At 34.9% G+C, this 17,192-nt stretch overlaps 3 protein-coding genes across 4 annotated transcripts; all 3 read right to left on the reverse strand.

Annotated features, from left to right (window-relative positions):
* Positions 1-1,157: 1,157 nt before the first annotated feature.
* Positions 1,158-4,862, reverse strand: LOC135076278 (protein takeout-like). Its single transcript, XM_063970761.1, has 5 exons — positions 4,757-4,862; positions 3,621-3,837; positions 2,300-2,433; positions 1,794-1,946; positions 1,158-1,323 (listed from the first exon to the last, which is right to left on the reverse strand). The coding sequence occupies exons 1-5, from the start codon at positions 4,818-4,820 to the stop codon at positions 1,175-1,177; spliced, it is 717 nt and encodes a 238-aa protein (XP_063826831.1). The 5' UTR covers positions 4,821-4,862; the 3' UTR covers positions 1,158-1,174.
* A 570-nt stretch (positions 4,863-5,432) lies between these two features.
* LOC135076281 (uncharacterized) lies at positions 5,433-12,510 on the reverse strand. 2 transcript variants are annotated; one of them, XM_063970764.1, is made up of 9 exons: positions 12,396-12,510; positions 11,524-11,722; positions 11,315-11,430; positions 10,976-11,083; positions 9,582-10,245; positions 8,833-9,037; positions 6,235-6,377; positions 5,871-5,972; positions 5,433-5,586 (listed from the first exon to the last, which is right to left on the reverse strand). In XM_063970764.1, exons 5-9 carry the CDS (start codon positions 9,637-9,639, stop codon positions 5,486-5,488), a joined length of 609 nt encoding a protein of 202 aa, XP_063826834.1. In that variant the 5' UTR covers positions 9,640-10,245; positions 10,976-11,083; positions 11,315-11,430; positions 11,524-11,722; positions 12,396-12,510; the 3' UTR covers positions 5,433-5,485. The 2 variants fall into 2 exon arrangements, with proteins under 2 accessions (XP_063826834.1, XP_063826835.1); XM_063970765.1 differs by lacking the exons at positions 5,433-5,586; positions 5,871-5,972; positions 6,235-6,377; positions 8,833-9,037 and having other exon boundaries at positions 10,088-10,245; positions 12,396-12,507.
* Positions 12,511-13,238: 728 nt separating this feature from the next.
* On the reverse strand, positions 13,239-16,308 carry LOC135076299 (uncharacterized). The gene is made up of 5 exons (XM_063970784.1): positions 16,208-16,308; positions 15,768-15,939; positions 14,955-15,064; positions 14,625-14,720; positions 13,239-13,778 (listed from the first exon to the last, which is right to left on the reverse strand). Exons 1-5 carry the CDS (start codon positions 16,260-16,262, stop codon positions 13,672-13,674), a joined length of 540 nt encoding a protein of 179 aa, XP_063826854.1. The 5' UTR covers positions 16,263-16,308; the 3' UTR covers positions 13,239-13,671.
* Between the last annotated feature and the right edge of the window lie 884 nt (positions 16,309-17,192).

A 17,192-nucleotide genomic window follows, 5' to 3' on the forward strand; every position in this document is an offset into this window, starting at 1 on the left:
TAATTTAGTTTCATACAAGCCATTGGGTCCTGGACGATTCTTTTAGGGTTCCGTACGCAAAGGGCACCCTATTATTATCGCATAGTGTATCTCGACGGTTCCTTAATCGGAGGTTGCCAAGACGTGATATTGACCTAATATTTCCTTAACTTTACAGAGTTATTGGTGTCTCTACTCTATCTACACTACATATGTAGCCAGTTCACTGCCATTTTAGTATGGTTATCCTTGAAATTCTGTACATGCGTAAAAACGAGATCACAACAAAGTGGAGATGAGATTCCTTATGACACCGTATTAATTTTAATGACTAAATTAGTTAAAATCTAAATCGGACTCTCATGAAATGCTTGGTGGAAAGGTTTTCTTGCCATGCCTTTTCTATCTAAAGTCATCCCATGACAAAGGTATCTTGATATTTTAGGACTGTGAATTGGCGTATTAAAAACATTAATCAAATTAATTAGCTACTTTATTATGGAGCGGCTCTCATGACAACAAAAAGTTCACGGTCAATTTTAAAATTGGTCAAAACGACATTATTTTGAGCAAGTACGCAAGTAAGTTGTGTGGTACTGTGTCATCTAAATTGTCAATATTATCCATTGCCACTATTAATTTATTCATTGCAAATGAATTTATCAAAAATGAATCATTTGATAAAATAACGAGTTTATAAGTATTCAATAATCAATACCTAAAGTCTTTGAGCATTGGTGATTTCAAGGTCTAAGTCACGGAAATTTTATCAAAATCTCTTAACCCATAGTGATTGTTTTTTTCCAGACGTGTAGAGGTTAAAACTGTTGTTATTTTTTTTTATTCAGTGTATTAGTAATTTGTAAATATAAATTCCTGTTAAACACTCGTGGTAAGTTAAATATTTATTTATTTATTTAAAATCTTTTATGTACACACAAAAAAATGTGGTACAAAAGGCGAACTTAAATCACACAGCATTATCTATCTACCATTTCACCTTTTTGCTAAAAAGAGAATGAATAACTATGCTTATATACGAGTGGATTCTCCACAATAGTCCGACTGTGTCGGGGTTCAAACTCGCGTTTCTCAGATCTCGATTTGGCTAGTCTGCCCCGACAACATGGACTGTCAGAAGTAGTCAAAATTGTATGGTCAAATAAGATCAAATCCAATTCAAATTTCAATAACTTTATTGTAAATATATATCTTTAGAAATAGTTTTTAAATACTTGTTAATGCCTTTCACGAGTTGCTTGAAGTTTTCGTCGAAGATGGGTTGTTGGAATTCTTTTGCTATAACTGCCCAGTTCTCATTAGCAAAATTGTGGACTGCATCAGCTGTAACAAAAAGTGATTAACGTAATATCGCAGTTATTGCAACTACCCACATAATATTGCCCTTTAAGCCCAGCAAATTGAGACACAATAAAGAAAATATTAATTGCTCACTTTGGGGCTAGATAGCACTGTGTGAAATTGTAGATATTTATTTAAAATAATGTTATTTGGCAACAAAAGACATACACAATAATTAATTATAAAAAAAATATTTGAAACGATATAGTTGCCAAAACGGTCACACCCACTCAGTACCATCTTAACAGTGTGTGTTACGCGATCATATGCGATCTCTAGGGGATTGATGGGTTAAAGAAAAAATACATAACGTATTTAAGGCTGGGTTGTACCATCATACTTTAACTTTAACAAAATGTCGAAAGTCTGTCAAACTCCATACAAAAACACCGGTTATGGTTAAAATAAGGTGGTGCTACTTAGTTCCAGATAAGAAGGATAGAAATACTTACATAAATCTTTGTCCCCGTTAAATAGATTCTTGAAGTCAAATACTACTCCCCCTGCATCAGGATTCAGCTTAAAATTCTTGATGTGCAAATGAGAGTTTCCATCAGGACTCGTCACCGCGTTTAAAGTTCCATCAAATGCAACTTTAGCATTTTCTGTGAAAAAAACAAAAATGTTTTATTTAAGTGTACCTAGTATACTTTCACCAATATTACAGACTTAGGCTGGGTTGCATCATTTTACTTTAGCTTCAACAAACGTCAAAAAATTTTCAAAGGTGGACCGACGACATCATAAAGGTAGCAGGAAGGCTACCAACCGGGCAAACATGGAAAGCATTGGGGGAGGCCTATGTTCAGCAGTGGACGTCCTATGGCTAAGATGATATGACATTTTTCATTGATGCTTCTATTGGTCCTCAATAAATAGGCTATCCGACACAAAAAGTTTCTGCGATTAGCACCGTTCAATGAAAGTAAGTATTTATAATATTAGTAGAAAAACTTACTATATTTCATATTGTATATCCCTGTGCCCTCAACCGGCAGAGTGATCAGTACACCATGTATATTGTAGTCCCCTTTCATATCCAAGTGAGGGCATAAGAGATCCACATGCAATTTAGTTTTTTCTAAGTCTATTCTGAAAGGAAATCGATTTATTAAGGTGGATATAAACTAGAGCATTTGCTGGAGCATTAATTCTTTCTATTTTGCTTACACTCTATTGAAATGTTTTACCAAAACGCTCATTGGTTTTTAAAATTAGGTTACAACAATACGTCGTTCGAAGTGTGGCTCGTGCAATGTTTTGTTACAAGTTAATGCGCCATGTATTCTAAAAGTAAATAGCCATCTAATATTCATCTTTAGAGACAATAAAGACTTAAAATGTTTTTGTAGCAAGTTATTAAATTATGCAGTTGAAGACTAGTCGCGACGTGAATAAGGAAGGAAAATAAAGTCTTTATGCATTTTAACCGCCTTAAGCTATCGCAATTATGTTAATGTTTATCCTCATAAACCTTCGTCAAGATAATAAAATCATAACATCAACATTTAATTTTAATAATAAAACCAACAAAACTAGCAGATTTTAGAAAACTACACAGTTTTCAAGGGCATGCAATATGCATATGCACACAGGGCTCATGTTCTGGGACTATTTTATTTTTAATACCTTGTTTGTACCACATGAAGCAATAAAGATATTATGATTATGATTATGATATGCATGCCAAAAAAGGATCCTTACGTAGAAATTATATCACGTAATATATTAATTAAATATATTTAACTAAAACAAGAACGTAATGCAAAAAACACGAAGGTATTGGTACAGTAAATGTTTACAGGATGTTCCAAAATTAGTACGTCACTCTTACACCGATAGCAGATGGGTCTAAGACGCTTCATTTTTGAAACATCCTGTATAATACTGTATAATATACTATTAGAGTGAACCTGCTGTTAGTTAGACCTTCATCATCATTTCAGCCACAGCAAGTCCGTTGCTGAGCAAAGAACATAGGCTCCCACCAATGACTTCCCCATTGGCTGTTTGGTGGCGGCCTGCAACCAGCGCCTTTCTGCTACCTTTATGTGGCCATAACAACAATGTTAACAGCATTGTTGTGTTTCGGCAGAGAGGTAAGATAGCCAGTTCCTCCGTGGTTGAGGATTCCGGGTGAAGCTTGCTTCCACCTTCGGCCTGATCATCACTTATCATCGGGTGAAATACAGGCCAAGTGCTTCCTCGTTGTGGATAAAAAATAATAATAATCTGTCCACCTACGCTGCGCCTGCCGATATGTGTCTAGACATACTTACTGGACATTCGTGAAATCGCAGTCTTTCAAGCCTGCAAGGTAGCTTTTGTAAAACGCAAAGTTCAGAGTAGTGAAGTTGCCTTCAATTTTCTCAGTGAAGATTGGATCTAAAGCCTCCACACCCAGCGAAGGATCACCAGCAATCATGTGGGCGATCGCAGCTTTTGCTGACGTCAGTATGCAGGTGTTGTCATCTTGCTTGCATTTGGTTATAAACCCTAAAACAAATTTTATGGCAATTTCACGGTTTCTGACAATAGCATTTACTAAACTTAACCTTATGCTATGTATTTTTAACGAGTTGGATATTTTGTCATAGTTTCATGAGTATAGTAGGTAGCACATCAGGCACATTTCTGTTAAGCAGCTCTTAGCAGCAAGCTCGCTCTTATTATACTAATTGTATTGTATAGTGTGTAACTTAATGTTCCCTAACTGACTGAAGAAGTAGGTACGTAAGCAGGTGCCATTATGAGATTTTTCTTCAAGCAAGTTCATGAAGTTCGAATTACCTTGACAATGAAAAAACCACACTTCTGTGTTTCTAATTACCCACGTGATCACAACGACTTATGTGTATTCTACATCGGCACTACAATTTGGTGCATTGTGAACAGTTTTCGCCAAAAACATAATTAAATATCTAATTCGCGGGTGCCCATATCTTCAATTTTAAAGGTTATGGATTATTTTCGCGCACCATTATGTCTATTAAGCTTCGCAGTTACCTGTATGTGAGTATTTTTCTATGAACGAAGTAAATTATTTGAAACCGCACGCAGCTGATATAAATAATTAAAAAAAAACTGATTCTGAGTGGCTCCTAAAAACTTGGACACTGATTGAAAAATCACCTAGTAATAATCGTTTATTTTGTATGAAAAATTCAAAAACGCCGCAGCGGTTGAAGCTAGAAATACGATACTATACGATTGCGATAGTTAGTCGTGCTCAGGGCACAGAGTATCCGATCGCGATGAACTTTGATTCTAATTTTGGCTTTAAAACTACTGGAGATGTTAACTAAATCCAAATTATTTCAGTTAGTCAGAAAAAAAATGATTAAAATGTAGTAAAAAACCTCTTAAAATTAAAAATATTTCCGAAATCATATTTAATAAAAAAATTCAAACTAACCTTCTGCACCAATCACAAAGATCACGTTAAACAACGAAATGAGCAACTTTGTTCTTGAAAACATCTTGAGTTTAGATATCCTAGAACTGTATTAAGCTTAATATAAACCGTCTTGGCCTTTTATATCATCGCTAGCACATATTTGAAGCAAAAACGAATATTAAAAGCCACTTTTTGTAAGAAGGACATTAGAGTCACTGGATAACATTTGCTGGGTAAATAAATGCATTTGACACTCGCATATCTATTATGAAAAACTAGTCCAGATTTCTTGTTTTATAATACTTGAGCTGTTACCGAAACTCGCATTTAGATGATGCTAGTTGACAACATACAGTAGGTATGATTATTAAAAAAAAACCGCACTAAAACTTTACTTATTACTATAGTGGTTTTCAGAATTATAATAAGTTTCTTAGTTCTCTTTTTTGCAAGAGCTTATTTCGGAATTAAACAAGGCACACAGAATATTTATTTTTACAACGAGAACATCAAAATTATGACAACATCAAGTCAATATCGAAATTAAAATTATAATCACCAAAAAAAGCACATTGTTAATCAAATAAAATGAAAATAGAAGTTCACAGTAGGTAGGTGTCGATGAAACATAAGTCGTTAAAATCAACAAACTAAATAATTAACGAATGTCGAAAAACCATACAATAAATCACAATTTATTAGAAAATGTGTTTTAATATTACATTACAATCTCTCCAATACCTTACATTAAAATAATATAGACACTAAGTCTGCCTTTTTCAGAAAAGCGGAGAAAACTGGCTCTCTATACTTTGCTTTGTCTGTTTCATTGCTTGGTAGTTCATGATCTGAAATAATTAGAGAAGAAATAAAAAACAACAATTAAAGTACCTAAATTCAGAAACTTGTACAAAGTTGTGTATTTCCATGGACACTTTAATGAACACACTATAATTTATATTTTTTATGAGCTATCAAAACACAAATTTCCATGCATTTTGCTTATCAAAGTGAACCTATGATGTCTTTAGTTCGATAAGTAACTCAAGCGAATTACTTCTTTTAATTTCAAAGTTTGCTTTATTTGTTTAAAAGTTCATCAATTTGTTGTAATTATCATAAATATACGAACCTTTGAAAACAAGAGTTACATCATTTGCAGTCATGTGAGTTTCATCGCGAATTTCTTTGTAATTTTCACCAATATCAGCTGTTACGTTGACGGATTCATTTTCTGAAAAAATCGTAATAACCCATTTGATAGCCCACTGTGTGATTTAAAATAGCAATTATGTAGCCTTATGCCTTGAGGCGAATCAAAAAGTTAACAGAAATGTATTTAGTTGTATCTCCATTTATTTTATAAATGTATTTCTTTATGATGGTAGTGGATTAAAAATATACATACAACAGTGGTATAATAATGGTCTTAATAATATATTTATATTATTTTATTACCCCATCTTACTAGGTGTATTATGAGATCATTTACTCACCATAAATAATTTCACATTTTCCATAACCGTTTTCATCAACATCAGTCGGACAGATTTTTGATTTGTATTGCACCACCACTCGCGGACAGTTCATAGTGAAGTTTAATTTGGTATCTGAATTATTTTTCCAACTGACATCGTACCTAAAAATTCAAAAAATGTGTTATTATTAAAAATACAAAAGAAAACATGCAGAAAGATTCCATAAGGCCTTCTGTCAACATTGGAATTTAACCACAAAGTAACCGACTGTTTGCTGTACAACTACCAAAACATAGTAATGCTGTTAACATTGTTGTTAGGAGACTTAGGTCAGATGATGGTAGGTCTAAGTAGCCAGGGACTTTGGTAACCTTTACCACTAACCAAATGGAGCAGATCATAAAGGTAGCAGGAAGGCGCTGGACGCAGGCCGCTACCAACCGGGCAACATGGAAAGTATTGGGGGAGGCCTATGTTCAGCGTGGACGTCCTGTGGCTTAGATGATGATAATGAAATGGAGCAGAAAATGTTTTTCTCGCTGGGGATCGATCCCGAAACTTACGGGTTTGAGGTAGGTCTTTGCAATAGACTACAAAGGTTCTGCAACCGATAGCACATCATACTTACTAAACAATTTTGTAGCAAAATCGCTGCTATTACAACTGAATAAGGGGCGACGTTATTTACCTTGATGTTTACATTTTATATACAGCTTATACAGGGTGTCCCAAAAACAATGGATAACCCTGTAACCATCAATAGGCCTCGCCATGGTCTCCCTAACATCCAATTTTGACCCCAGTAAAAATATCACCGATTTCAAGATTTTCAAGTTTTTGTGCATTTTTAGAAAATTGCCACCTGCGATTACTTTTTCTCATGCCATTTCTACAAATGAGGATACTTTTCAATCTAGTTTTTTTCCTTATCACAAGGGATAGTTGGTCTATCAAAAGAAAAGATTAAAGTTCAACAAACTAGTTTAAAAGTATGAAAATTTTAAGAAATTGCAGAGAAGAAGGAAAAATTAATTCATTGTCTTGCACTTTTGATCAGCCATTGTGTAAAAAAAATGTAAGAAGACTATCGTGCCCATTACCTTAAAAACTTTCTTGGTTAATTGAGATTCTAAAAAGGTATCACAAGCCTATGTATTCTGTATTATTTTTATGTTATGGCCACTTGAATAGCAACTAGTATGAAAACTGCAATATGAGTTTTTCTCGTAATAGTTAAACTAGGACTGCATAGTGGCATTAAATACAAATGGATAATTTTTAGCGTAGGAATTTTAATAAAGCAACATTTAATCATCATCATCATTTCAGCCATAGGACGTCCACTGCTGAACATAGGCCTGTACCCCAATGATTTTCATAATGACCGCTTGGTAGCGGCCTGCATCCAGCACCTTCCTGCTTACCTTTATGAGGTCGTCGGTCCACTTTGTAGGTGGACGTCCTACGATGCGCTTTCCGGTACGTAGCCTCCACTTTAACCCTGCTGCCTCAGTTCTGCAAACTACTGTGCCCTGCCCATTGCCACTTTAGCTTGCTGATCCGTCGAGGTATGTCAGCGACTTTAGGTCGTTTACGGATCTCCTAATTTCTGATACGATTTCGTAAAGAAACCCGAGCATAGCCCCTTCCATAGCACGCTGTCCAAAAAATCCACGTTTCCGAGCCGTGTATTATCACGGGTATCTGTCTAAAGGCACATTTATAAGGTTTAAAACAAAAATTAAGTAATCACAAAAACGCAGAACGGACGGCCAATGGGGCAACAGGGTTAAAGTGGAGGCTACGTACCGGAAAGCGCATCGTAGGACGTCCACCTACAAAGTGGACCGACGACCTCATAAAGGTAAGCAGGAAGGTGCTGGATGCAGGCCGCTACCAAGCGGTCATTATGAAAATCATTGGGGTACAGGCCTATGTTCAGCAGTGGACGTCCTATGGCTGAAATGATGATGATGATTAAATGTTGCTTTATTAAAATTCCTACGCTAAAAATTATCCATTTGTATTTAATGCCACTATGCAGTCCTAGTTTAACTATTACGAGAAAAACTCATATTGCAGTTTTCATACTAGTTGCTATTCAAGTGGCCATAACATAAAAATAATACAGAATACATAGGCTTGTGATACCTTTTTAGAATCTCAATTAACCAAGAAAGTTTTTAAGGTAATGGGCACGATAGTCTTCTTACATTTTTTTTACACAATGGCTGATCAAAAGTGCAAGACAATGAATTAATTTTTCCTTCTTCTCTGCAATTTCTTAAAATTTTCATACTTTTAAACTAGTTTGTTGAACTTTAATCTTTTCTTTTGATAGCCCAACTATCCCTTGTGATAAGGAAAAAAACTAGATTGAAAAGTATCCTCATTTGTAGAAATGGCATGAGAAAAAGTAATCGCAGGTGGCAATTTTCTAAAAATGCTCAAAAACTTAAAAATCTTGAAAACGGTGATATTTTTACTGGGGTCAAAATTGGACGTTAGGGAGACCATGGCGAGGCCTATCGATGGTTACAGGGTTATCCATTGTTTTTGGGACACCCTACTAGGTAGGTAATTTGAAACAGGAAAAACTAGATATAAATGTCTTACACAACGTGTTCACCCGTACAGTTCTTGATTCCAGTGATAGTGGCATTCTCTAAAACATATTCTTTACCAGATATTTCAGATGTTATTTCATCCTCGTGTATTTCATCGGTAGTATTAATGTAGAATGTGTACACATTTATAGAAATCACTTCCCGTGAGTAATCTACATTGAAAGTTTCTATGTCTTCTTCTTCCGATGTGTTTGCTGATAAAAGATAGGTACATGTAGAGTAAGAGAGTAATTACAGTCTTCCAGTGATTTGGCCCAACTGTAGCTTGGTCCACGGGCCAAGTCGCTGGAGTGATTTTTTAAATATTTTTTCTTCCAGTAACTGGGCCCATCTTCAATGTAATATTAATAAATTAAACACCAAATCAACAAAAATATACCCTAAAATCTTAGTAGATTTAGCCCGAGGACCAACCTAAAAGTGGGCCAGGTCACTGAAAGACTCAGTAAATAAGAGCACTATGAAATTTTTGTAGTTATGTATTTATTTTTCTTAAGATTTGATTTTTAAGCATTATTTCTTTGGCACTGTACAATACATAGGTAAATTGCAATAAAAATAGTTTTTAATTTCTTACAATGGGTCACCACTTTGCTGTTAACAATTTATTTATATCAATTCCTAATGATAACATAGATGTGATTCCTATAAACCACATAGAGCACAGGTTATTATCCTATGAATAAGAAGGAAACCCTTATGGTTTCTTTATCAATTTTTATATAAAAACATACTTACTTGTGTGGACATATAACAATCCAACAAAAACAAACATGAACAGTTTTTTGTCACCCATGTTTAACGTTTACACACTTCAACGCGTTGAAGGATAATGCCACACCATTGGCACCTTTGGTTCTTTATGTAGGTATAGTACAAAAAACTTGATTCCTATGAATTATTAATAATACTCTACAAATAACACATTAGAAAACTTCAGACAATATAGAGCCATCGTAGAAGTTATTTTTGCTATTAATTTATTGTGTCGTGGTATACATACAATGATGGCAATAGTGAAAATATCATTTTATTAAGCAATATTTAAGTAGTATTTATAAAACTGATGAAAATTAAAAATATTTTTAAGAAAACAAAGTTTTATAAAATTGAGACTTTTTTTTTAAATACAATATCTGTAGAAAACAATACCTACATCATATAATTTTATTTTCGGAGGAAATGTTTGTCTATTGAAATACTGAAGAATATTTAAAAAGGAATCGACAATTACAATACGGTGATTAATTTGTATTATTTTTATGAAAAATATCACAAAACTGACTTAAATGCTTTTAAAAAAATTCATGTACTAGCAAATCTGCTTTTTTCAGGAAAGCCGCAAGTATTGGGTATTGCAGCTGTTTTTTAAGAGACGCGCGGTTTGATGGAGGTGGTCCGCCTGAAACAATATTTATAGTATTATCATCACTGTAATAATAATAGTAAATAACTACAGGGTGTGGCGGCTGCCGCATGTACTTGGTGGTGTAGCGGGGTACGCGGGGGTGGTGCGGGCGGTAACAAGCGCCGTCCCGAAAGTTTTAGGAGATGTATGAAAAAAGTTTTACCAATAAAGTAATAGATTAAATTTTATTTACATTTTTCTTGTAATTACTTTCATGTGATTATTATTAACATTCAAAACAATGATAACTGTACTGCTTTTTTGTTCATTCATCATCATTTAGGCCGGCTAGGATTCGCACCATGATAAAATCTTAACGATGATTTTAGACGACAAATGTATGGGCTTATTGCGTAATTGTTAAAATGCATCGATAAAAGTTTATCTTGGCACACATCCTAGGCCTACTGATGTTCGCATATCATTGTCCTTTAGTCACCTTTTACAACATTACGGGAAGAGTGGAAGTGGTTGTATTTTACTCTGCCTGAACTATACGGAACAGTTTAGTTTTATTTCAATTGCAGGTAGTACTTAAAAAGGAGGACCCTTGAAAAGGAGGCTGACAATATTCACTGAGTTTCTTGTGCTGCTTCTTCTCAGCACTAGCCAATTTATTGTCCCGAAGCGGTGGTAGGGTTAATACTGGCACGAGTAAAAGTGCTTTTAAAAAAAAGCCTATTCGCAAAAATAAATGAGTTTTATGAGTTTTTATATGACTTACCGTCTGTAGAAATAAAAGTTAAATTTTCTGCTCTCACATGTAAAGCGCCAAAATCTGGTTCTTGATAACCTTCAATTACATCGGCTGTGACGTGCACAGTTTCGTTTTCTGCAATATGAAATAAATAATAATTTATAGCATTTGATTTTTAAATTAATGTTGATGGCATCAACTTATCACATTTTATTTAGGCGAGCTTAGGTACAACATGTCGTACCTTAAATCAAACCGAGCTGAAAGTTTGCTCAAATTGGGAATGGAACCCGGGAATTCGGTTTCTAAGACAGCTGACAATCATACCACTAGATTATAGAGGCGGTACATCACTATTTAACTTACCGTAAACAAATTCACATTTTTCGACAGTGTTGTTGACATTGTGCTTACAACTTTCAGACTCATATTCTGCTACTATGCGTGGGCAGTTTAATTTGAATTTCAATGCCTTGCCACGTCTGAAACAAATATTATCTAATATTAAGTTGAACAATAAAATGAAATAATGTAGTTTTATGTAATTAACGTAACTAAACAAAATAAATTCTTACGTGACGTTTTCCCCTGTGCAGTTTTTGAATCCAGATGCTGTGACATTTTGTATCGCAAACTTGTCGCCTAATATTTCAGTCGATATTTCGTCTTCGTATATGACGTCTGTTGTGTTGATTACGAATTTATGAATTATTAGCCTGACCTCTATATTTGGGTAATTGTCTACCCCACGATACGGTGGAGGTATCGCAGATGCTGTAACAATATCAAAATATAGACAATGTTTGAAGAATCACCAAGAGTCAAGAATATGCCGATTTATTTATTTTGCTATTAAGAATTGCTGTGTGAAATGGTCCAAAGATATTTAAAATAAATGTATGCTTAAGCATAGCTCCATAGAAATTTTATAATTTTCCCGACTTTGTAACTGCTTACATAAGCATTGTGAATTTATTGTACTAATAAATGTAATAACTTTTTTTATGCATAGCAAGGCAGATAATTGACCACAGTTGTAGCTTTTTTCATGTACAAAATATTGCCGACAGGTGGAGTTAAAGAGCGAATAGTTTCACAAACTTCTTAATATTCTGTACAGTCAGCGTCAAATAGTCCATGACACGCAAAGTAGCAAAGAGTTCGCAATACCTCTTTGATATAGATATTTAATTCTATGCAGTGCTTTTTTAATAAATAATGTAGAGTAACTAGCTACCAAACAGCTTAACTAGTAATAGGGAAGCAGTCTGGGATTTGATTGGAATATGGTTATGAACTTTTTTGCCACTTTGAGTGTCACGAACTAATTTGACGCTGAGTGTATCTCAAATGACTTGTCTAATTTATTATCCAATAACTTGTGTAAAAGGTAAATTTCGGTATAAAATTCTGTGCACTTTCAGAAACAATTATATTTAGGACTTACTTGAATAAAAACACAAAAATAAAGCCACCATGATCACCTTTGCTCGATACATGTTTACGTATAATCACGTCAAAACGTAAAAGGAAAATGTATCAATATTCCTCTCTCGGCTCTTATAACAGGTTGGACAATTAGTTTTTAAATCTATATGAATATGTAAATGATGTCCGTTTGTTACGTTTTGACGTGTAAACCTATACTTATAGCAAGAGATTTAGAATACGTAAGTATTCCTTTATTTAAACAGTATTTTGACTAAAGGAGCAAAATAAGGATAAAAACAACAATAACAAGTCATTTATTGCAACACTTATAAAACTTATAAAAAACTTTAATGACTGCTAAAGTATTTAACTAATTTTAAATCAAATGTTGTCGTGTGTCGTGTACCTATGTTTATTTTTCCTAATAAGGATAAATAAAAAAGCTAAATATAGCTCATAGATTTTCAATTGTCTCAAACTGTGACACAGTTCACAGAAACAGAAATTTCAAATGGACGAAACCATATGATAAAGTCCGTTTAATGTACAGGTAAAACTCCACCTTTTAAGAAAACTGTGAAGCCTATCTCAAGTCCCATGGGTTATGTAACTTGATTGGTAGAAACATATATTTTCCCACTATAGCATCAGTCGATTGAGGATATATCAACAGAATATTATGTCAATAAATTAGTAAACATCTTATACATTTTCAAGATGGTTTACCCAGTCTGCTTCCCTATTACTAGTAAAGCTGTTTGGTAGCTAGTTACTCTACATTATTTATAAAATTAATGTTATATTAATGTAACCTTGTTGGTGATCAAATAAATAAATAAATAAAATTAGAAACAAGACATTTTTAGTTGAATATGATTTATTTTAGGAGTAGAAACATTTTTCATCGTTAATTTAATTTTCAATATTCATTTCATTAGGCTGGTAACAAAGTAGGTACATAAATTATGAAATAATTTTATTTTCTTATTCAAGTTTAAAATAAATATACGAGTACATTAGAGCAAGTAACTGCACTTAGATGTACTGTTTTCCTTGTTTGGTCTTAAATCCATTATTTTATTTTATTTTTTATTTATGGCACAACTGCAGAGAACAAACAATAACAATACATTAAGGCTGGGTTGCACCATCTCACTTAGACTTTAACAACGTCAAATATCTGTCCAATTCCATACAAAAAACACTCGGTTTATCGTTATAGTCATTGTTAAAGTTAGGTGGTGCAACTCAGCCTAATTAATTATATAAGTTGCATTGATAATTTACATGTTTTAAAATATATTGACTATAAAACGAGCCTTTTTCAGGAAAGCCTCGAATATTGGTGCTTTTAACTGATCCTTAAGCGGCGAGCTATTTGTCGGTATCGGTTCGTAATCTGAAACAATGATTGTAGTTGTATAACAATTATTTTTCATTTAAAATATTCATTATTAAAACTGCTACTACTCCTCATATTTGTGCTCAATTGGCACCACTGGCAAACGGGACTATTCCCACCTCTCGTTCCGAACGCTGCAACTCCTGTGTGGCCAGGATCTACAACTTGACCACCAATAAAAACCCAACCAGTGAAGGTCAAGAAGGAAAGTTAAACTTTCATTGGGTCCAATGACAACGCAATTAATCAGAAGAATATAGGAGGAGTTCGATGTTATGGTTCGACTTTTCTGCATTGCAAAGCGGATGACCGGTGACAACAAAGGTTTAGTAAGGCACACTGTCAAGTGACAGGACTTTACTGTATAATGGAGTCAATAGAATTTATATAAATAAATAAATAAATAGCGTCATCCTTGGCAAATGCAAATGCTAAAGTCCTCCTACCACGTGCTCACCAGTTGGCGCCACTATCTTAGCCACTAGCTAAAGTCCGGTCGCCGAGCACATAAAATTTCCTCCAAGGACCCCAAGGACCCCAAGCTACCCATCCTTATCGCTCACGCGTAAATATTTTGCTGTCGCGCTCGCACATTCACTGCGGGCCGCCCATCGCCCAGCCGCGACAGCAATATAATTACGCGCGAGCGATAAGGATGGGTATCTTGGGTTCATTGATTGAAAATCTATCTGCTCGGCAACCGGACTTTAGTTACGGGACCTTACTCTACAGTGGCACGCAACGCTCTAACAAACAATAGCCTTCATTAGCTGGTGGTGTCAAATAATCCCATTGGTTTTTTTTGTAAAAAAACTAGTAAGTAACTAGTTTTGTTTTACTTACCGTCAAAAGGTGAAACAGTTACATTCTTTGGCACAAAATCTATTAAAGATGCCCCATCTGCGGTTACTTCAGCGGTAACTTTCACAGTTTCATTGTCTGTAAAAAAAGGCATCAAACATAAGTAGTACTTACACCCGTATTCACAAACATTACTATGAGGTTTCACAGTGCGCGTGGACGCACAGGGTGACACACGAACTAATCACAGAGCTCTATTTGCTGCTTCACTTAAGCAAGCATCGATTGTGAATGGCGTTATTCTAATCTCAAAGGTACAATCTAATAAGAAATTATAATTAATTTATTGGTTCTTTTAGTCACAGAACTTACTGTATACGAATTCGCAGTTTTCCCCAGTGTTGTTGGCATTTTGTCCACAACTTTCAGACTCAGCTACTATACGCGGACAATTCAAATAGAATTGTAAATCTGAGCCATGTCTGAAAAAAAATGAACTTCAATAGGTATAATAAAAGATACTGGCCAGTATACAGGGTGTCCCAGAAAGTAATGTCAAGCAGATGTAGAGCATCACTAGGGCTACCCAAATCACCGTGACTTTTGATAGTTTTCGAGTTATGATTTTTTTACAACATACAGGATTTGAGTTTACATTCGTGTTATGGATGTAAAAGCTTCTGAATCAGCTAGGCCTAGTATTCATCTAATAATAATAATAAAAAATCAGGCATATCTAGCCTAGCCTCTGGGCTTCGGCTTGACACCACTTTTTGGGACACCCTGTATAAGACTATAATAGGACTCCATAGTGATTAGCTTGATTCTGTCTCTATAGAGGTGGTAACTAAGTAAAACATAATTAGGCTGGGTTGCACCATCTTACTTTAACTTTAACAAACGTCAACAGTCTGTCACGGTAAAATTAGATAGTTAATAAAGCCATCATAATGACGACATCATAAAGGTAGCAGGAAGGCGCTGCATGCAGGCCGCTACCAATCACTGGGGGAGGTTTATGTTCAGCGGTGGACTATTTCCAGCTCTCGTTCCCATCGCTGCAACTCCTGTGTAGCCAGGATCTTCAGCTTGACCGCCAATAGAAATCCAACCAATGAAGGTGACATCCTATAGCTGAAATGATGATGATGATTATGATTGTAAGTTATAATAAAATATTCGTACAAAACGTTCCTCCAAGTGCAGTCCTTGAGTCCAGTTACTGTGACATTTTGTATCGCGACCCTTTGCCCTGATATTACTGTCGATATTTTGTCTTCGTATATGACATCCGTTGTGTTTATTGAGAATTTGTCAGTATCAATAAAAAACCAGATCTGTGTTTGAGGGGCTACTTCTGTAATAATAAAAAAATACTTTAGTTAGACTTAATATTAACCATAGTTAATCCGTTATTACAATACATAAATAATCATTAATATTATTAATTACACGTACGTATCTAATAATAAAAGGACACCTTTTTCTTCCCATATTCTGTCATGCATGGCACGTTTCTTTATACCTTTTTAGGCTGTTTTGAATCTATTTTTTATTCAGTATTCAGTTGATATTTTAAGAAAATTAAACTATGTACTGTGTACTAAATTAATGAAAGAACTTACTTGAATATAGACACAAAAATAAAGCCACTGTGATAATAACGTTTACACGAGACATGTTTGCGTCTACGGCCTTCAAAACTTAGAAGGAAAATATCACTATATATTCTTTCCCGACTCTTATAACAGCTTTAACAGCTTGGTCATTTGTTTTTAATCTTTATTCATATTTATATTACGAAAATAGTTTTGTTTGTCTGTATTTGTTAGATTTGTTAGAGTCAATTAGAATATCTAAAGATGAGAAGAGTTAAGTGCTGAGCCAAGTGAAGATTTATGTGTGATGTACTCGTAGGAATAGACTGTTCTTTAAAGAAGACATGCACTTCATTTTGAAGCAAAATAATAGGTAATTAATAGTGTACATGGTACATGTGATACAGGGCAGGAAACATGCACGTCGATATCGGTTACTTATCGACTTTGTTAATGAGGCTAAGATGCGACTAGACTTCCCCATTAGACCTCAATCCGCGCGGACCAAGCCGTAGGCAGGAGGTAGTATGTAGTAAGGTACAGGTAAAACTTATCCTTTCCGGAGAAATCCGGTATCTTTCAAGTACTGCTACGTAAACGTAAAGTCCAAAAATGGCTCATTCCACTAGAAGTAATTAAATTAATTGACAAAGCAAACTTGATGATGAATTAATGAGATTACGTAATCACATTGTGTACCTCGTGTACGTAACGTACATAGGTAGAGATAGCTCTAGGTACGGAGTTACGAGCAGTACCTCTTTATACAATGGAGTGTCTTTTTATATGACATGTGTATGTTTTATGCTGAGGCAGAAAAGTTCTCGAGTGGCGACCACGAGCCGGAAGACCTAGTGTGGGCAGGCCTTCCACTAGGTGGACCGACGATCTGATGAAGGTTGCGGGAGGTGCCTGGATGAGGGCGGCGTAGGACTGGTCCTTGTGGAAAACCTTGGGGGAGGCCTTTGTCCAGCAGTGGGCGTCTTTCGGCTGAAACGAATGTACGATATGT

This window comes from Ostrinia nubilalis, chromosome 11 (assembly GCF_963855985.1).
Source record: "Ostrinia nubilalis chromosome 11, ilOstNubi1.1, whole genome shotgun sequence".
Lineage (NCBI taxonomy): Eukaryota > Metazoa > Arthropoda > Insecta > Lepidoptera > Crambidae > Ostrinia > Ostrinia nubilalis.